The 21997-nt window shown below is 42.2% G+C and overlaps 1 protein-coding gene across 4 annotated transcripts in view; it reads right to left on the bottom strand.

Annotated features, from left to right (window-relative positions):
* Positions 1–18899, bottom strand: part of LOC136786324 (nuclear pore complex protein Nup153-like) — a 378386-nt gene extending 359487 nt beyond the window's left edge. Inside the window, exons 1-9 of one of the 4 annotated variants that reach the window (XM_066991156.1) lie at positions 17845–18899; positions 15270–15483; positions 12903–13151; positions 11561–11700; positions 11356–11478; positions 9064–9174; positions 8734–8787; positions 6319–6477; positions 5159–5211 (exon numbers count right to left, since the gene is read on the bottom strand). In XM_066991156.1, the coding sequence (XP_066847257.1) occupies positions 5159–5211; positions 6319–6477; positions 8734–8787; positions 9064–9174; positions 11356–11478; positions 11561–11700; positions 12903–13151; positions 15270–15483; positions 17845–18069 (1328 nt within the window). In that variant the 5' untranslated portion in view covers positions 18070–18899. The remainder of the gene's footprint in view (positions 1–5158; positions 5212–6318; positions 6478–8733; positions 8788–9063; positions 9175–11355; positions 11479–11560; positions 11701–12902; positions 13152–15269; positions 15484–17844) is intronic. The other 3 variants (XM_066991152.1, XM_066991153.1, XM_066991154.1) reach the window with 3 other exon arrangements.
* Between the last annotated feature and the right edge of the window lie 3098 nt (positions 18900–21997).

Below are 21997 nucleotides of genomic sequence, written 5' to 3'. Positions count from 1 at the left end.
CACTACTTTCCCTTTCAAGATTTTCTCAGGGGCAGCTTCAGACTAATGACAAGAACCAAGACAAGTGCTATCTGTACTAAAACTGAGGTACACTGCATAAAGAACATTCAGATAACCCAGCTGCATATTCAAAAAAATCCGCTGTTTAGACTTGTCTTCACTGATTCTGTACAGGCAGACCTCCTGTGTCTGCAGTGCCCAGTTTCTCTGACTTGAATTGGGGATGCAGAGAAGTGAGTTCTATGCTTTTGGGGAAGAATACAAGCTGAAGGCATTCTGAAATAGCTTCCAAACTAAGCAAACATGAGGGACAAACTAATCCAATGGCTGGGTATTTCAATGCTAAGAGAGCACGGTACTCAGCCATTCAGAAACGTATTACTGATGTGTATTTTAATACCTACATTTGTTTCAATACTGCAAAGCTACACAAGTTCTAATAAAGAGGTAATCCATTGTCTTGTTACTGTAGTAAACAAACAGAAGATACATCATCTTAGGTCTTCTGCTTCCAACTGCACTCTTCCTACATACAGTTGTGTAGGGAAGGAAAATCTGAAAATACTGTTGACGTTCTTCTGGATAGCCGAAGCAAGAAAACATGTTTGTGGCTTATTCTTGTTTTCAAAATAAAACAATATTAATTTAATCAAAAAATTTTGGCAAAGAAGTTTGGACAGTGCTCTCTTGGAGAAGAGCATTTCCATTCTAAAGCAGAAGGAGGCAACATTTGCAGAATTATGCTAGGTAAACAGAAACAGAAGTGTCATTTTTTACTATTTAACAGAACACACAAGCTAACCTCATGAACATACTGAAATTGTTTATATGAAGTCCTGTTTTGTCAGTATCCTGGATCAAAGTTCATCAAATTTAGTATCAGTTCTTTAACCGTTCAGAGACCTGAATTGCCTTAAATAAGTGATAGAACTGAGCCGGTAGAGTAAGAAACCCTCTCAGGAAGTGCTAAGCTTTAAACTCCCCATTGCCCTAAGCTCATGAAAAGCAAAGAATAGCATTCTAAACCTGTTCTAGTAATAACGCCTTTGGCTTTCTCCCTGCGTTCCCATTTTTTCCCCCCACTTCTTTCCTGTCAACCCACTGTAAAACTAGTTATGTGCTTCTCTCAAACTAGAGGGAAAGCTCTAAGAACAAGAACTCCCTAGCATATAAAACCACTTGTTGTCCCTTCTACCTTATGCAGGCCCAAACCTGAAAATATTTTCCAATGCATTCAGCTTTGCTACTGTTGAGAAACAAGGCTGGTTACAATGGCAGCTAAGCCCAAGTTGCGCCGTCTGGCTAGACTTAACAGTTGGATTCCCCCAGCCATCCTGAAGCAGGTTGATGAATCCAGGGAGTCAAAACATAGGACTTCTGCATTTCTGGTTTTGTAGACTGCATCCTGCGTGCAGCCACTACAGCAAGGGCCACAGACTTTCCAAAGGCAGAGCTACAAGAATCTGATTATTTAGAATAACTGTATCAATGCACAACTCCTTGGTTACCTTTTAGAAATTCCTATGCTCAGCCAGATTCCTTTTCCCCCCAGACCTGGTGCGTTCTGGCAGTCTTGCAGTGCCCTCATCTGATCACCTTGCTCACCAAATCTGACATAGGCATACCCTCTACTATTTTCAAAAGGGAGAAAACCAATTCTAGTATGCATAACAGTTACAAAGCTAACAAATTCAATTTCTGTCTTCTACAAAAAACAGAAGATAGCAGCTACTATAGCTTCTATTACTTAAGCAACCTCTCTGGCATGTGCACGTGCACAGAAAAGGCTTTCACCAAATTAAAACACTTGGGCCAGAAGCAAAAAGCTTATTCCTTGGTAGCATTAAGATGCAACTCACTGAGAGCCAGCAAAACAATACATTTTAAGTGCTCTCTGCGTAAGTAATCAGATTCCATATTTCTGCATATACAGCAGTTAATCAGTTAGCACTAACCCACTCCTTTTGGAGCCACAAACTTTATTGGTCACAAACACCAAGAGCTGGCTGTAATTATCTGAACCAGTATTAACCGGTACCTCTGAACTCTTCAAACAAAAATATCTTTCAGGTGCTCTTAGAAGAACAACATCAATTGCCTGCAACAATTTGATGGCTTTGCTAAACGGAGCACTGAAAAGCACAGTGGTACAGTTTCTTTTGTAGCCTGTTCAGAAATTATAGCCCCGTGCCTACAGCTTCAAATCAGGCCAAGCTTACCAGCCCAACTCTTACAGCTTAAGTTCACTGCACTCGAATGCCTTCAAGACGTGCTTTTAGGAGCCATGGAGAAGAACCCTCTGGTAAGACCACCATTATAAAGTACTGAGTGTTGTTTTACACTTAAAATAGAACTATCTGTTACGGTCATTCATCAGCTTTCCCTAGGCTGCTGCTCTCTCACTACTGAATGTGATCCTGCTCTCAGTTTCCCACTAACTTTTTCCCCCAGCGTTTATGGCCTCTTTTCATCTATGACACTTTTAAGGGACTACACCATGTTGAAAAATGCTGGTTAACATTTCCTTTTACACAAGGTGCCTCATCGAATTTTCCTGACTAAACCAAACCCCAGAACTTTAACTAGAAGGGGAAGCAAACAAACACACACGCCTCCCTGGCCACCATATCTCCCCAAAACATATCTGTTCAGTAACAGATCAACTGTAAGAATACTGCGATTAAAATCGGTATAGCTCTATACACTGCTTTTGTTCGGGATTACTAGCTAATGTCCTTCCCCTTACCCCTTCTGGAATTAATACTGAATTCTGTACTCTAAAACGTGGTTCTTAAGTCATACAAATGACATTTAACAATCAGAATTTTTCCACACAGTGATCCTCAATAAAAACTTCAATCCTCTACTGCAGTCTTTCAACAAATTAAAGGAATACAAAACTGGGTAATAACTGTTAAGTGGTTTTTGGACCTTTGTAGCACTAGAGTAACAGCAGTACACTCTGCAGCATAGTTGCAAGTACGTGGGAATAAGATACTCTCTCTCATCTCTTTTTTTCTCTGAAAAGTGTGAGGCCTCTATTTCACCATACTAAAGATTTTACTACCAACTGTACTGCTAGCATTGAGACACTACAACTTCTGTGCTTGTATGAGATGCAGGACAGGTTCCTTAAGGTGCCGCAATTATTTGTCTAAACCTAGTGTTGAGATCAAAAAAGGGATTGCTACTAATTGCGTACGTATCAATAACCAGGACAGAAGACATGCTGCATATAGGAATTAAACTTTTTCTAAAGCTCTAGTACATGAACATATCAACCTGGAAGACACCAGGTCAAACTCCCACAATACTGAGGAGGAGAACTGGTCTAAACTTGTCAAATACTTGACAACAGCCTGCTTAGCACTGTGACTGCATAGAGGAAGACAGATCCCTAAGGCATATGCTCAGACTTTTCTCTAATCCAAACTGTCAATCCATTAGAATTCTGAAAAAAGTCTTACATCAAAATAGATCTTCATTCAGACAACTATCGCTTGCCCATAACAGCCCATATTCCTCTTTCTGTTAACACCTGTGAGCTTCAAGGGGGCAAAGACAGTTGTCAGCCTTCAAGCAAGTCTAATCTACAATTGGACTCAGGTTTAAAATATATATACGCACACACACACACACACACACACACACATAGATATATAGCATTGTTGGGCCAGAGATTTACTGAGTATTCCAACTCAACTGTCCAAAGGGACTCTTGCCAGCAGATCAGTGTGGTGCTCCTGCTCCAGAACATGGCACCCAACAGAGACCAGCGTCACAAAAAACACTACCCCCACTACCTACTCTACAAACAAAAGGTAGGGCACTGCAATAAACTTTGTGAACGAAATCAAAAGCAGTATGAGTTTTCTGTATCTCCTTCCTAAATGGAGAAGTAGAAAGGAGTTCTAACAGAGACAATTTAGAACAGTTTGAAAAAAACATAATTAAAACCCAGCACCTGATTGCACCTGTACCAGAACCTTAAAGCCAGTCGCTTCCACCCCTAAAAAGGTGGTTGTTGTGAAGTCCAACTTTTAGATGCCAAAACAAAGTGTTGAGTTCTTTCTGCAAGCCAAAGAATGCCCATGGTCACACAAGAATTGCTTGGCAGATGAGCATAGAGTCAACAAAATTCCCTGCCACTGTTCTTTGAAAAGAGCAACCCCCTAAAAACCCAGTGCAAAGTCTCTTAACTCAAGCGTTATTACCCAAAACACCATTTGCCCAGAAGGAAAAGCCATCAATATTATCTGGACGATAACTCATTTGACCTAAACCAAGAAAGCAGTATAACACAAAGCAGTCTCCTCAAGAAGAAATTCAATTAATTCTGCTGGATTTTTTTTATTTTAGAGATGAGTTAGCATTTGGCCTCAAATGATTCTAAAGAACACATGGTCTTCATGTGAACTCAAAGCAGACAATTAACTTCATCATGAAAGGAGTATTAAAAAAAAGAATAATAAATCATAAATCTTCCTCCATGTTTTTGCTTAAAAAATAAAGAAAAAAACACATCAGTAAACATCCTCCTTAACCGTAACTCACTTCCCCTACTTCACCTTCTAAAGAATACTTCAGAAAGAATCATCCCATTAGGACAGAGCTTTCAAACTGCAAGCAATTAAATAGCTAAAACTAATAGCTTTTCCCCTAGGGAACATTAAGAGGGACAAATTATTTTGTTATAAGTAAACTGAGTTATAAACCATGAAATATCTGTCAAAGCAAAATTTGTAACACTACAGATTTAGTTAAACTACAAAATGAGCCATATTTCCTGTAGAAGGAAAAAATTAGGCCTCCAATAGCAAAGATCCTTTCTGTGGATACAGCATTATAACGTGCCTCGTTTCCCATCTTCATATCCTACTCAGAAGATAAACTTGGGATAAAAAGTGCTGTATCAGTACTTTTATTCTTGCTCATCTTCCTTCCTTTCATAAAAACAACAATTTTCTCAAAGTTATATTGATCCTCAAACACAATCCAGACTTTGCAGCTCCCTCAAAATACAAAATTTTCATTGGATTTCCCATTCCTTTTACTGAGAACTGTCACCACCTTTCCAAAAAGACAGGCATGCAGACCGGACTGAAAAAGGAGATTTCTTTCTTCCTTCAAGTAAGTTTTAAATTAATAGATGTCATACCTTTCAGATGGTTCTGCTCGCTGTTCTGCAGGCAAAGTCTTCTCTCTCATCCCCTGCAAGTTAAGTTTAGTTCAAGACTTAGCTGAATATGTACAGAATACACAAAGTACCAACAACCACTTAATGTGGTTTTTGGGCTTTTTTATTTTATTTATTTATTTTTAATTTTATAGCACTGAATACACCTCACCTACTTAACGTTGTTCCCTAATTCAGCATTGTGGGTACAGTTCAGTTAAATTTTGGGGTTAAAGTAAGCATCACTGCTTCACTCAGCATTGAGGACAAACTGATAGAACACTAAATCAAATTTGTCAAATCCTCTAACAAAGAAAGTAATTAATTTAAACAAAATAACAAAAATTGTGCGTGCGGGGGGGAGAGTTTTCATCAAAACTTGTGTTTACCAACCCCGTAAAAGGGACATACTTTTCTGTTTTCTATCATTTATCAACAAACAAGCAAAAAAAAAAAAAACTCTCCCCGCCCTAAAAACTAAGCAGTTGCTGCTACATTCGTTTTAGAACTTTACCAAATGGAGATTGTGCTGGCTAAACAATATAGAGATTGAAAGAGTTAAAAGCAATAAGCAACCAGTATTACTGTCCACTTTGATTTCCAGCCTAAAAAGCCCATACACTTAACACGTGGTCATTTGTACACTCAGACCGATACTGGAAACACAGATGTTTTCGCAGAAAGAGATGCCCATTTAATTTTATGGAAAATTTATCAGACTCCATCTACTCCAAAGCAATCAAAACCGATAACTCAGCACATTGTCAGAACTCTCACTTGGAGCACATAGCTCAACTGGAATAGTTTACACACAACACGAGCATGTTTCATCAGTGACAGCTTTGTGTACATGAGAATATAAAAGGAAAACATTTCTGTCTTTTAATATTCTTTCACTGAGAACAGGATGACTCAATAGCACATCATGACATCGTGAAAACAACCACAAGACACTGAGTGTTCCAAAAACAGAATTAAATCCATAAAAGCTCAATCTATTTCACAATGGTTCCCACTGCCTTAAAGCTCGCCTCAAACATACTATCAGTACTTTTTGCAAAGATAGGATAACAATTGGTTTGAGAAACATTCCAAGACTGGAAAAAAAAAACAGGCACATAAGGACTCAAAAATGTACTCACTTGGAACTTTGTGTCTACTCTCTGGCAAATTTTGCTGGACTGAGTAGTTGAAGTCGGTGATGGTTCAGAATACCGCGTATAACGCATCGGTTGACGGTTTACCGTTGGTGTCACAAGTCTCTTAACAGATGGAGGCTGGAATGCATTCTGGGATTCCAGCTTTGAAAGGGAAACAGCAATCAATTTATCCTTACGTCCACCCAAATTAATTCCAATATTTATTGATGAAAACAAATTACAGAACTATAAACCTCCCCCCATCGGTCTTGGCACTCAGTGAATACAATTTGAAAATTCTAAAAACCGTTCAACTTGTAGAGGGAAATCACCAGAAAACCAGTAACGAAATCCATAAAGCTATATATAAGTAGCCAAAGTCTGACTGAATTCCATTTCAAAATTTGGCAGTTAGCTTCATAGACAAAATAATTCATGCTACCATAATTAAAATAACCCATGTTCCTATAACATGCTCCTATCTTTTCCTCTGCCCACACTGTGATTTATTTTTTTAGTAGCTTAATTCATTAATTTAACATTCGAAGTGTTAAGCAACTAATTATACAGGCTTCTGGGCTTCACATCCCCTACATTTTCCCCCTTCAAAGTTACACAAACAATAGAACACATTCAAAAAAAAAAAGCAACTTGTCAATCTTACAATAATCTCATTCATTAAAATATGATCCAATGCTTTACATGTGCATTAGATGCACTTCAAGTAGTGGGTTTGACTTCCCTTTTCAAAGCATTTTCACAGACCAGAGTTAATTTTTAACACAGACCACTGCGTGTTCTGCAAAACTGACTTAACTGAACTGTCAGACAGAAAACAAACCCTAAAGGCTACAAGATTTACCAATGGCTCCGCCTGCGGTCTTAAAGATCAGAAAATACAGTCTTAGGAAGCATGCTATTGTTCAAATCAATACCAACAGGAAATTTTTGTTTACGCTGCAGCTTTAATTTCACAGTATCTCCCAGCTCTTAGTAATAGGATTCACACTCTCTCTAAAGTATACAAAAATACATCTTTCTAAAAAATATTACATTCAGTTTGAAACCTTGAATAAAACATGTTTTATGTAAGCTCACAAATCTACTTCGAGTGAACGATGGTTCATTGCTGGTTTTAAAGGTAAAAAAGAAAAATATTAAATCCCCCAGTTAGGCATTCAATACACCAAGAGCTATTCTGCCTGGTACAGTTCCTTGAAATAAGAAAAATACCACATCACTGCTACCCACTGCAGAAGTTTAGCCCGAGTGCACAAGTGTTCCGTCAACCGCATGTTCACTTTAGCAGGAAAACACACGATCGTCTCCTCAGCAAATAATTGCTTCTCATCACGGGCTACCCTTCTCCCGCCACCATTATGAATTCTAGTATTATGAATAGACAATCTATCTCCTTTCACCCACTGACAGCTGCGTGCAACATTCATTTAGTGGCTGACAATTTCAGGCTCTCTGTTGCAAATCTGGCAGATCTTTCTTAATGCCTTATCACAGGTGTATTGCTATAATATAACTGAGAATTCACACCAGATTTGGTTTTAGTTATTTGGATAATATTTATGATATACTTCACTTCATGCCCTTGTAATTTGGCAGATGGTGAAAAGATGGTCCAGGAAATCTGAGATGTTTGTAAACTCTGAAGTGATTGTAAACTTAATTATACATCCATCCAGTCAAGGAATTAGCACAGAAACTTCTTGAGACACTGTCCCTTTTCTCATTAGAACAGAAGATGAAAAGTTTGCACATCTTATTATTTCCTTCAGTCACCTGATCTTCAAGTGGTCATTTAAGGGTTTTGCAATTTAATAAGCCCAAGGATACCCCTAACTAAAGTCATCAAAAAAAGATGACTAGTTTTCATTTTTTAAACAAAATGAAAGGAAATCATGCTTTATCACAGCATTATCACCAGTTCTGTGCTACCTCCAAATAGGAATTAGGAGCGTAAGATTTATAGCGTCGGAAATTAACAGTTTTCTTCGTCTTTATTTTGAATGGTGATAAAAAGCAGAAAAACTAGTTTTCTGTGCCCGAATGAACACGGAAGTCTGTACAAAGTCTATATGACCACTCAATCACCATTTTTCTATTTGTGATCATTTCTTCAAGAGAAAACTTGCCTCAAGAGGAATTTTAATATGCAGCTTCACCCCAAGTTGGGGGACAAGATAAAACGACTTGGTGTGTTCTAGAGCTGTTGCTCTCAACTTACAAAGATAACATAATTCTTAACCTGAGTAATCTTCACAGCCCATCATCTATTGTGGACACATGCCAATATTAACTTGATTTGATGTGTATGTTGTCACTGAGGTTTGAGAAAATTTTTCTAATAGCGATAAAGCATTGAAAAAGTTATCTACCTCAGCTTAAGGCATTATTGGTTCTTACCTTTCTTCGTTTGGACTGGAAGTCAGTAATATCCGGTTTATCTATGTCCGGAGGCTAAGGGAAAAAACAAAGCATAAATATTAGAGGGCAATTTTTTTTTCCTGAGAGAGAGGGTTCCCTGCAACAAAAATGTGGGGGTTCATGGTCAACTTATACAACACAGCGGCAAAAGAGATGCCATTCTTTTAGCATCCTGTTGAAAAAATAGCGCAATAAATTAAACCGGCCACAACGTAAGGAAGAATAGTTTTATCTTTATCCTTTGATGGCACATTTACTAAGTTTTATAAACACATGAAGCAAAAACAGATTAAAAGAAGTGCTATTTACCAACAAAGGGCTTGACAGCTTCTCCATTGCCTCCAAGTTGCACCGTGCTGCGGTACTCAAGGTAGCGTGGGACCGCACAGTTTCTTGTCTAGCTTTCGCTCTCTTTTGTGCCTGAAAAATTAGCATTTTAAGTATTACAATGGTCAATTCTGAGCTAAGGAGGCAGGTATTTTATGTCCCAAGGCTACACTGATGATACAATCAATATATTCTGATGACAGAGAAACATGCAGTCACTGGGAGTTCAAGCCATAAAGAAGAGAATACATTCGGAGTTTAATGAAGTTTACCTTGGGCCTCAGTGCATCTTGCACGTGCTTGTTGCACGAGCAATAAAAGAACTCCGTACTTGTAAAAGGTCAAGACGGATGATGCTAGGACTGCTAAGGCCTCCGAAGCAGTAATCAGGGAAACAGAACTCAAGAAAAGGCTTGTGATGGTACAGAAAGCATTTTCAGTAACAACACAGACCTCAGAGTTTCACGATGGTCTAAGTGTACCATCTTAAAATCAGTGTATACAATCATAACCAGGAACTAGTTTTACTTCTCTCTTGCTTCCTCCCTTCCCCCAAGATTAAAGTTGGCTGCAAATCTTTGTCTTAAAAGATAAAGTTCTGATTTAAACTGTAACAGATCTAAACATTACACTGAAAAAGTAAACTGTTTATTTGCACCACCCAACTTCAAATATCAGTCAAAAACTTCCTTTGGTGTGACTTTTTTTCTTCCCAGGTTAAACCCCTCAAATAACCACACTGTGCTTATCACACGATGTGAAGACAGGAAGCAGACCACGCAGCATAGAAAAACACAAGTGAGACTCACAGAACCACAGAATGGTTAAGGTTGGAAGTGACCTCTAGAGATCGCCTGGTCTACCCCCCCGCTCAAGCAGGGCCACCCCGAGCAGGTTGCCCAGGACCATGTCAAGTCAGCTCTTGAAGACCTCCAAAGAGGGAGACTCCACAGCCTCTCCGGGCAACCCGTGCCAGGGCTCCATCACCCGCACAGTGCAAAAGCATTTCCTGATGCTCAGACAGAGCCTCACGTTTCAGTTTGTGCCTGTTGCCTCTTGACCTGGCACTGGGCACCGCTGAAAACACAATGGCTCTCTATGCTCTTTGCACCATCCATTCAGGTATTTATATACACCAATAAGATCCCCCCTGAACCTCCTCTCCTCCATGCTAAACAGGCCCAGCAGTCCCTGCCTCTCCTCAGAGGAGAGGTGCTCCCAGTCCCTTGATCATCTTGGTGGCCCTTCGCTGGACTCTCTAGTACCTTGCTGTCATTCACAGCAAGCAGCAAGAAGCAAGCTACTCTCTCCTTTAAAAGCCTAGTATTTTGGTTCCTCTTTTTACCATAATGCAGTAATATTGTAAAAAACAAAAATAGCTGACCAAAGAGGGTTCCCAGCTTTGCACCACAAGGTTTCAAGGTTTCCCGTAAGTGAGGTACTTGTACTGCCCTTTTTCCGTTGCAGAAATGGACTGTCAGAACAGAGCCAGCAAACCCATGTTTTCATTTTCTTAAAATTCTTTTTGATTTATCGATAAAAGTCACTTTCATTTAAATACATTCCTACCAAACCTGATTTGACTTTCCGTTTCGATTCAGCTCTAGCTAATCAGAGTTGTCAGCAGTTTTTATTTGCTATTTCCAAGAACTCTTGGGGGCAAATAACTCTCTCCAAGAACTATATGAATCGTTCAAAACAGAAAGCATGTTACTGCTTATCTTGAGACTGCATTTAGTCCTGCATGCCTCTGTGTAACAGAAGAACAAAGGATCAGCAAAGTTGATTTTAGATATTTTTGAAGACTGCAGGTTTATACAACATATCCATAGCATGAATGTAGGCATGCTTGGAAAAGAAGATCCACAGATAAATATTAGCCAGGTTTGACTACTGTAGCTTTTGCTACCATAAACACAAGTTTTCAAAGTTAGGCTGTCATTGGTTTTTTTGCATCAAGTTATTTTAACGTAATGTAGTCAGAGGCAGACAATGGCACTTAAATGGAATTTTTTGAAAGACCTAACAACAGAGGAAACCCCAACTACCAACAACTAGCCCAAACTGTCATTCTTGTTCTTTCTGACAAGTATTACCTGTGGTAAAAACTGTCATTAAAGAATTTAAACAGAAATCAATCTCGTCTATTTTTGTAGACCAAGAGGGCAGAAGAGCAACTGTTACCACATATTCAGCTCCCTGCTCCAAGCTCCTTTGGCAGTGCTGCTTTTTTTATTTCCATCACTATTTCCCACTACACTACTTCTCTCATACCCGATAAGGTTCCGTCTTTGGCTGCCTTGATCTTACAGCTGCACCACCATAGGCCGTCTTTCCGGGGTAAAATGGAGAAAACCCAAGCTGGTTTTGCTTAAAAACAGACGTGCTTCCACATGCCTACGGAAACACAGTACGATAGGTGGATAGAAAAACAGGTACACATTCAAACTGATTAAAAGAAATACTGTGCAGTACTTACAGGACAGAGTCCTCCAAAAGCAGATAAACTGAATGCAGGTTTCTTAGAGCTAGCTGCAGAATGCTGCGAGAGGGAATGAGTTCTTTCAGCTCCTGTGGGCCAGAGCAGTGACGATGAAGTATTTTTTAAAACTGCAACATCTGCCAAAATGACGTATGCTGGATGTAAATGCCTCTCGTACGTACAGAACTTTAACAATAAAGATCACACTAATTCAAGTTCTTCAATACAGAAAAATAAGCATGACTTCAGCTTCTTTAAATAGATCAACTTCACGTACAGACTGAAAATCAAGTATCACCTACAAACTTGAAAACTGTTCACAGAGCTGCAAGTAGTTTTCACCAATCTTACCAAGTTAATACTGTGCTTCCAATGCAGATTTTTTTTTCCTTCATGCTAAGATAAAAGAGGACCGCATAAACATCAGTGCATTTGTACGGACAAAGCTTTTTTCTGTGTTGGTAAAAGGCTGGAGGCCAGCACAGATCATAATCGCACAGGTTTTAAACCTGGAAGATTCCCCAAAGGCTGCTCTAAGAGTTAACGATCTTCTGCCCATGTATGTTTTACGAAGACACACCAGAAAGTTCTAGTGCACTCAGGTTATATTGCTAAAGCCCAGCAACTCTACTCTCAGCTGTGCAAAAGTTCTCTGGAAAACCTGCTGAGCACACGTCAGTCCCTGTCTATATGGGGGACTAGAAAAAGCTGCAAACCTGCTGTTCGCCCTTTCAGCGAGAACACCTAGGTACCAACCTACATCGACACGATGCTTATTTTTATTTTAAAACGGTGTGCTTTCCTCAATGAATTTGGCAAAAGACATGAAAGTATTGACATCTGAAGCCTTCTACCAAGAAAGGTCAAAAAACAGCCTATAGCTTATGTCAGAGTAGTTTCTTTATCTTCTCTTGCTGAAACACAGGAAAACATCTCGTGTTCCTATTTGTCACCTGCACTTATTCACATTTAACCAGCTGTCTGTTAGATATTCTGAGTCACTCTTCCTTCTAGACAATCAGCCTAGTTGTCAAGCTACGGCAAGTCAGCCTGATTTCCTACTGTCCCAGTTCAAAATTTACATATAACCTAGCTGACTGTGTATATTTCAGCATTGACTCTTTCTAACATCAGGGTATCATAAACGTATTCCAAAGCACGCTTCTATTAAAACGGTGATAGGATTATATACTTCTAAAACACTAAAAATTCAATTTAATTCTCGCATCCAAAGTTGACATTCACCTATTTTATTTACTAAGGTGATGTGGAATATTAAAGAACGCAAGGTACTTCACATTAAAAAAAAAGTCAATTAAACAGAGAACACAAAAATCACCTTTATCAGATGCTCTAGAGGAGGAATCACAGGTTGTTGAGATGTTATCATCGCCTTGTTGAGAGGTAGAATCTTTTATTTCTTTTATGAAAGAGCGCCTAGGAATGCCAATGCCAAATATAGAAGATGTCGAGGGCTGACAAGGTGGGACAGGAGAATCCAGCATGGTATAATTCAGACGGCTCCGATGAAGAGAGGGCCTTGTTAACACAACTGGGAAGTTCAGTGCTGATCTACTTGTGGATGGTTCTAGACAAGAACAGGGAGATAATTAGCTTTGCTATAGACAAGCTCACAGAAGCCAAAACCTGTTTCCTATCGACAGCCATGCTATTGCCAAGTTCTAAGCGCAAAAAGAGAGAAGCCAAATTTAACTTCTTCCTCACCCAGATAGGGTTGCATCTAACTGTCTGGCTACAACAACAACACTGCTTGCGATACACAGTATTAATGTTGCATCCAGAAGTAGTTAACTATGAGGTTTTACAACACCACATTCTGACCCCGTGCTCAAATGCTCTAACGCTGACTTGGCCGTTCACTAAATCAAACATATATACTCCTTCTCCCATGTACAGCTTGCAATAAGCTTTACAAAATTTGAGATTACACGGTAAATTACAGATAACACTGCAGCTTCCATAATATTGGAACAAAGGTTATATTAATCTGAATACACAACATGAAAATGAACGTTTGCAGTACTTTTTTCCCAAGTTCTTCCCTATCAGCTCACGTTAGAGGCAAAACATCATCTCCTACCCATTAACTATTGGGATTTTGACCCAAGGGACAAGGATGTTGACCCAAGTAACCAGATGAGCATTTTTCCCTCTTGAAGCAAAGGGTCTGCAAACAATGCCAGTGGCCTGGAATAGGTGGCCTTGAAGTCTATCTTGCTAAATGAATGGAAATATTCATGGGTATTTTGCCTGATGAAAGCCTACTGTCTCTCCCAGGAATCTGGGCAATTCAAATGACTTTGAGCCACTATCCTCTTGATACTTGAACTGAAGCTTAAACTAGTTAGTTCAATCTTCATAACCACTGCAGTACCACTAATTAGCTCTCCAAACCATGAGCAGATTTTTAGGACAGCACCGTTTGAGATACAGAAAGTTCTTCAGGCGGAAGGCCACCTAATATAGGCTCCAGCACACTGATACCTCAGAACTGAAGAAACACATTGGTTTCAAAATGTAGTAATAATTAAAAAAAAAAATCTTATTCTTAAGCATAGTAAGTAACACCCACGGACAGCAACATAAGCTGCAAAAGGTTCCAGGGTGTCCGCCTGCTCCTGATCTCCTGGAGTTAGCAAGCTTGCAGTGCAGCTGTTCTTACTGAAAGCTCCTTTCACGCAGTTACATAGGAAAGCCAACATGTGTTCCTCAGTCATGAAGACCTTCTCTATTCTTTTCTCCAAACTCATTCCCAAGCTACAGCTACACACAAAGCCATCAATCTCCTTGTTCACAATTAGATGAGATTGGAGGCAAAGATATTTCCTCCTTATTTTTTGATTCTGCCAACAACAGAAGCAACTGACTTTCCACATTATCTATGGTTACCTACGCACGCTCAGACAAAACTTCTTTACTTATTAAAAGCTGACTTCCCCAAAACAGCTAATTTAAGAGAAACTCAAATAAGAATAGATGCAAATTTATACAACAGGACTACAGGAACAGTGAGAGGCACTGGATATAAGACAAATTAATCTTTCATGAGGTAAAGGAGTTGCAAACCTCGTTGCCAACGGTCCAAATACCTTCTCAAAGACACCCCCTCCCCCCACGTAGACCTTAAAGTTATTGAATATTTTAAGGATAATAATCTCATAAACCACATCCGTGCACAAGTTCCCCAGTTCACCATCAAGTTAACAAGGAACTTTACTAAATTGATCAAAGCCCAGAACAAAAAAAAACAAAACAAAACAAAGTCGGGACACGAGACGGAATTTTCCTCTGCCATTCTAGCATCTAGTCTTTTGTTTCGAAGACTGCAAAACAAATTAATTTTTTTAATTGCCTTAGGCAATTAGACAGATTTTCATTCCATATCTTTTAAAAGATGGAAAATGCAACCCAGCACACTTGCAAATGACTTATTTTCAGCATTTAGCACCTGGCTAATAGAGTACCTCAAGTTAACTGATGCCTTCCAAGAGCATAAGATGTATGCTTCGTAACTGTGTATACAGTTTAAAGCTAAGACGGTTTCACAAACAGTTGTTTCGACTTTTTTGTTTGTTTTTCATTCTGTCAAAACCCTCATTCCAATTTCCTTTTGAAATTCAGATTCAAAACTAGAAATCTGTGAATAAATACAGATGGCCAGAATTCCAAATGATTTTTCACACACCTCGTCTACTAATTCTTGCTGGTTCAGGCGTGAATCTCTCATCGATTATGATATCTTCATCTGCATAATCGTGATGATAGTTTACCGGAGTCTCCTCCTGGTTTGCAGATTCATTTCTGTCTACACACTCCTCCTCACGCTTATTGAAATACTTCTGCAGCCACGCCGGTACAATATTTTTCACCGTTTCTGTCATTCTGCTAATTATTCCCTGCTTGAAAGAAAAAACACTTGTTTAATTACAGAAACACAGTCAACAGCATATGCTGGGATACCACCTTCCACGGACCTTGAAGACAGATATTATACAGCAAATATTCACAAGACGACGACGAGGTTGATCCCTGGCATAGGATCGCTACACTTCTGGTAAACCTAAAATTCACCTAAGATTGATTTACAACTACCTATCACTTTCTGCACTTCCAAGTGACCTTGGCAAGGTTCAAAGTTTTGAAACCTCTGCCAAAATTCACCAGCAGGTCGTCAATCTGCAAGGCTATCAGGAAACTCTACGCCTGAACAGCTCCTGACCTACAGACTTGTTCCAGGACTCTTCCTCTTCGCACCCTCACGTGAAAACCAACTAAACCAGAAGTTCAGCAACTATCTACTGCGACAGTCAGGACCATACTACCCATTAAAATCAGTGAACCTAAATATTTTCAATTTTAGTAATGCTGAATTGCAGTGACTATACGCACAAAAAACAGTTCTGCTCTCAACAGTCACGCTAACCCAGAAGATGTCCTGGAAGAAACACAGCTATAGCTATAGCACCAGCACCTCCTCTTGCAAGAGCTTTCTAAAGCTGTTGCTGTATTTTGTAGAAGACTGACTCTGCAGCATACATCGGGTACGATCGGAGAATTCCCACCTGACCGAAATCCCCAGGAACTACGGTTAATAATATCCAGAAAGCTGACAATCATGAGCTAGGCATCCTGCTAATCATCCCTCCTGCAGGCAGGGGGAAAAAAAAAAGTAAATTAGATCCAGGACTAGTTCCCAGGAACTTTGAAGCTGCTAACTATACTGTCTACAGTGCCCAGGCACCTTCAGAGCTTAATGGTAAGAGACAGAGGGTTTGGTGGGCTGTAATTATGATCACAAGCACACAAAACACATCTATTTAAGTATTTCTAAGAATCGACTTATCGACTAAAGTTGTCGAAAGGATGAGAAAAACAGCGGGGTAGGGATCAGAACCAGAGGTATAACCTCACAAAATCGCATCGGTCGCTTTCGTGCCTCCCCAACTGCATCACTGAGAGACAATTAACATTAAGCCACAGAACCTTCTGCAGAGTGGACATGATATTGAAAATAAACTGAAATTAATTGACAAATGCTCTAAGCAAGCTATCTGCTCAAAGCTCGCCCTTTTACGTTATGAACATTTGCACGATTCGTCTGGTTACAAAGCTAACTGCTATAATAAATGCACACATGTAACATCTATCAGTTTGTCTATTTATCAAATCATTAAAATTCTTCCCCAATAAGTTACTGTTAATTTGATCTGCGCTGGATGTGCAGCAGCCATTCTCTGTGCAGAATCCCCCAGATATCCCCACGCACGTGTTTGCTCTGGCACACTCTTTAAATAAACCTACTGGAAAACACGCAGAGATAACAGACAATGGAAAAGTTAGAAAACCATCTCCACTGATTATTTTTAATCCACGTGTAAGGTTTATCAGTTAGCTACACGGTGTCGGCACACGCAAGCTATGGCACTTTCAACATTAATGCACTGTTCAAGCCAGAGGTTTCAACGGTTGCTCTGTAAGCGTGGGGAATGTTTGCATTGCCCTTCCAGGCCAGCTTTAGATGGACAAGATTGATTGTCAATATATGGTATAAGGGACTTGGCATTTCTGCAAGTGATAAAAACCTAATTGAGCAGCTATCCACGCATAACGCTCCCTTGGTTTTGCATATGATAATCAATCCCCTCAGCTACGTTGCTCATTTAATAGCGGAGAGGTTTTGGCTGAACAAACGTGCAGAGGGCATCTCCAGAGCATCTCTCTGGGCGTCCTGACATTTCTTAGCAAAGAGCTGCTGGGAGGGATCTCGGCGCGTCCCCCCTCCAGCACGGGGATTTTCACACCCCGAATTGACGGACCGCTTTCACCGTCAACCTGCTGTACCCTACAGCACAAACGAGAAGCAAAGCCTGGCAGGTAACGTTCAGAGAATTGATGATGGGCTGAGGAGGGGTGCAGGGAGTGGGGAAAGCCCTGGGGGTGGCACTGGGGGTCCTGAGGGCAGCGGGCTGGGGGTGAAGGGGAGGGGGAGGAGGGGGGTAATGGGCTGGGTAGAGGGGTAAGGGGCTGAGGGGATAACTGAGGGGGTTAGTAAGGGGCTGAGGGGGTAACTAAGGGGGTAACTAAACGGTTGAGGGGGTAACTAAGGGGGTAACTAAGCGGTCGAGGGGGTAACTAAGGGGGTAAGGAGGTGGGTAGGGGGTAACTAAGGGGATAAAGGGGCGGGTAAGGTAAGGGGGTAAGTAAGGGGGTAACTGGTGGGCTGAGGGGGAAGGGCCCGCTGTGGGGGGGCCGCTCCTCACCCGCTTGCTCCTGGCACAGGGGGGCTTCGCGGCGCCCAAACGGTGGCGCCGCCTCTTCACCTTGCCGCCGGCCGCTCCTCCTCCTCCTCCTCCTCCTCCTCCTGCTCCTCCTCCTCCTGATCGGGCTCCTGGGCTGCCGCCCGGCGCCCCGCCGCCACCGGCCCTGCCACCGCCGGCCATGCCGCTGCCGGTCGCGCCGCTACCGGTCGCGCCGCCCGAGGCCATACCGCCCCCCCCCCGCGTTCGGTGCCGTCACGGGGCCCCCCCGCCCCCCGCCGCCACGCGCCGCGGGGCCTGCCCTGCCCCTCGTGGGAATAAAAATGTTGTTTTTGCAGAGTTACGTTGTTTAAAGGTAAGGAATGGGGTATTGAGGTGTGCTTGCAGCGATAAGAACGCTTAGCAGGCGACCTTGTAAAACGCAGACAACCAGACTCCGTAGAACAATTCGGGGAAAATCACGGTGTTGAGTCAAGTCAGGTAAGTGAAGAAACATCACCGCTTCAACCAGTAAAAAAGTCAAAAGAAATTCGAAATTTAACAGGCCGGCAACGGAAGGCCATGCATTGTCTGGGAAGCATCAGACAGATTGTGAGCCTGGATCGCCCCCTGAGTGGGGAAACAGGGGAGGGTCCCGTCATCAAAAAGTATATAAACTGGGTTTTGGAACCAGCAGGGGCGCTCCTGCTCGTGGGACGCCCGCCACTGCGATCGCGAATAAATTCCTGCTTCGCTGAGCTCCTCGCCTGAGCCCAAGTTCTTGGCTACGGAGTGTTTCTCACAATTTGGGGCTCGTCCGGGAGCCAGTCGCCTACTGGGGAGCCCCACCGCCGCAGCAGCAGGAAGGCATGCCCCGCTGATTTCAGCGGTCCTGTGCATCGACGGCGGCGGTTCTGCGGAGAGCTGACAGAGGGCCCGAGACTGATGAAAGAGGCAGGATCCGTGAAGGAGTGGGGAAGGGAAGAAGGCAGGCACTCCGGCTTTGAGAATTGATCCGGTAACTCTGTGCACAGACCAAGGTAAGAAATAGGAAGTATTGCCTTGGGGGTCGGGTGAGACTCTGTGTGATGTGTGATTGAGACGTACTTTTGTACGGAGCGAGTGTGGAGTCCTGATCCGCGGTTCCGCAGCTCCGCGAGGGGCGCGGCCGGAGACGGACGAAGCGTGAGATAAGGGAGAGAAAGGAAGAGTCTCGGGAAATGCGGTGTATGGTAAGCCCTTGCACGGGGAAGTGCTTGGCAATACACCAGGGAAATTTGGTGTGCGGTAGTCCTTGCACAGGGAAGTGCTTGGCAGTACACCAGGGAATCTGGTAAACTCATAGGTGTGCGGTACCCCTTGCACGGGGAAGTGCTTGGGAGTACACCCTCATTTTCCAGAATCGGAACGTTAGTGTGTGGTACCCTGCAGGAGGGAAATTTCTGTAGCAGCACACTGACAAGGGCTAGGAAAAATGGGAAATATGAGTTCCAGAGGACAGGGAAATATCCCTGGGGGAGTGCCTACCGAAAGTTCTTCCTGAAGAATTATAAGAAATTGGAAAAATAATCTCAAAATTAGAGGAGATGATAAAAGAAAAAAAATGGTTAAATATTGTGTATTAGTCTGGACAAAAGAACCAATTAAGGAAACAGCAGTATTTTGGCCAAAATACGGGCCTGATGAAAATTCAGGCTTTAAATTTATGTGTAAACAATAAGATTCCTTTTTTTTTTTTGAGGAGGAGTCAACTTATGCTCCCTGTAATCCTAATATTGCACCGGTGGCAGCAGCAGTCGCTCCAGGAAGGGAGACAGGGACTGCAATTAACACTGTCCATAGAGAAGAGCGTACTCTAGGCTCTGGCAAGAATTAGAACAAGGTAGAAGAGGCACTGAGAATTTTGCCTTCCCTGATACTAACAGTACTAGCACTAACTGTGTATCCTCTTAAGTGAACTTCCCCCCCTCCTTACCAGCAGAGAGGTTAGGAGTTTTAAGGAGATGAAGTCTTTAACTGAGGACCCCAACAGGCTAGCTGAACTATTAGACCAGTTCCTAGGACTTAACTTATACTCTTGGGGTTGGGGGGGGAATTATGTATATAAATATGCTGTTTACAGGGAAAGAAATGGGAATGATCAGGAGGAGAGCTGCTATACAAAAATGGGAAAGAGCTCATCCTCCAGGACCAGGGGTAATACCGGCAGGGCAGAAATAACCACTTGCTGATCCTGGCTGGAATACTCTTAGCGTGCAACACAGAAATCATATGAGAGGCTTGGGGTCAGAATGAGAAAGGACTTGAGGATGAATCCTGAGGCCCCTGTATCCCAAGGGCCCTTGAAAGTTCATTTTGTGATTAAAGCCTGGCAAGATACCCAGAAAATGCTCCAGAAGGTGGGGGGATGTAGTGAACAGTCACTGGGGGGCCCTCCTGCGGGAGGCCCTGAAGGTGTGTGTCAGGAGGGGAGATGAGAAGGAAAAGCAGAGAGTGAAACTAATGGTCTTGACAGTGTAGCAGGGAGTCAGGCAGAGGGTTGGAGAAAGAGGAAGAAAATCTTCAGGGGGAGTCAGGGCCAGGATGGAAAGGAGAGGAAGAGAGATGAAGGAATGGCAGGCAAGGAAAGATCAGGGACAGCCTTTGAATAGGAGGAGAGAAGGAAAATGGGAAAGCACAGGCTGGAGAAAGATGACAAGAAGTGTTAAAAAGGGTTATTGAAGGTGTTAAAGGTGTGGTACGTAATGTTTGACAGAGCTGTTTTTTGAATGAGTTGGGGAAGTTGAATGAGCAGGGAAAGAGGATGTAGGCATTATCCAAGTAACAGTCTAGAAGTTTTGGTATATTTGCTGTGGTGTTTGGTCAGTTTCCCAAGTATCGAGAAGGGGGGGGTACGGGGGGGCAGCCTGCTCCACCAGGGGCCTCTCCACAGGCCGCAGGGGGCTTCGGCTCCAGTGCCTGGAGCGCCTCCACCCCCTCCTTCTGAGCTGACTTTGGTGTCTGCGGGGAGGTTTCTCACTCCTCGCTCTCCCAGCTGCTGTTGAGCAGCAGATTTTTGTTTGTTTGTTTGTTTGTTTGTTTTCGTGGATGTGCTCTCACAGAGGCACGGACTGTGTTGCTCATGGCTTGGCTCTGGGCAGCGGTGGGCCCCTTTGGGGCCGGATGAAATTGTCCCTTATCTGCCACGGGGCAGTTTCTGGATTCTCCTCGTGGGGGCTGCCACTGCAGTGCCCTAACCCCGAACCTTGCCATCGAACCCAGTCCACTGGGGCAGCTAGGTCATTACTGGCCTGTAAAGTATCAGGGATTAAATTAACTAATGAAGCCCTAAAAAGTGATGGGGGTAGAAGGGGCTGGGATAACAGTGCCACCTGTGGGGGATACCAAGCTGAGACTAGGGGATAAAATGATCTCTGGGCAATTATTGTATGTACCCAAGGCAGGGACTAACTTGTTGGGAAGGAATTTGATGATGAAATTGGGCATTCAAATAGTAAATTGTTAGACTGGAATAACAGTGTTATTAATGGAGTGCTCTCAGGCCCTGAGAGCAAAGATATATTCACCTCTGACTGGAAAGACTCTGAAGTGGGGGCGGAAGCAACAATACATATGGACAGTTTTACCTCAGGGGTTTACAGGGTCACCGATTTATTTGGGCAAAGTTCTAGAACAGATTTTGGAGCAATTCCAACCTCCCAAGGAGGAATTACTGTTACAAAATGTGGATGATCATTTATTGTAAGGACAGGAGAAAACAGTTGTGAAGGAAGCTACTAACAAGATATTCAACTTTCTGGGAAAGCAGGGCTTGGGAGTATTGAAAAATAAATTACAATATGTAGAAAGAGAAGTCAGGTATTTAAGGCATCTAATGTCTGAGGGAAAACGGATACTCCGTGATGGGAGAGAAATGCTGAATAAAGCACCAATGAGGCAAATATGATGTTTTACACCAAGAGAGTCATTGGGAGGTGCAAGCAATGTGTGATGTTGTGCTAAGAAAGTATGTCTGTGTGGGAATATACACTTTAGTGAAGCAAATATGCAGAGGATGTACCATATGTCAAAAGGCAAATAAAAAGGTCATCCGTAACTCACCTAGAGGGGGACAGGAGCCAGGGATTCGACCTTTCCAAAGTGTACAGGTAGACTTTACTGAGTTACCTAAAGCAGG

The sequence above is a fragment of the Anser cygnoides genome, chromosome 2, assembly GCF_040182565.1.
Source record: "Anser cygnoides isolate HZ-2024a breed goose chromosome 2, Taihu_goose_T2T_genome, whole genome shotgun sequence".
Classification (NCBI taxonomy): Eukaryota; Metazoa; Chordata; class Aves; order Anseriformes; family Anatidae; genus Anser; species Anser cygnoides.
The sequence above is the reverse complement of the archived record's forward strand: the minus strand, read 5'-3'. Positions and strand labels throughout refer to the sequence as shown.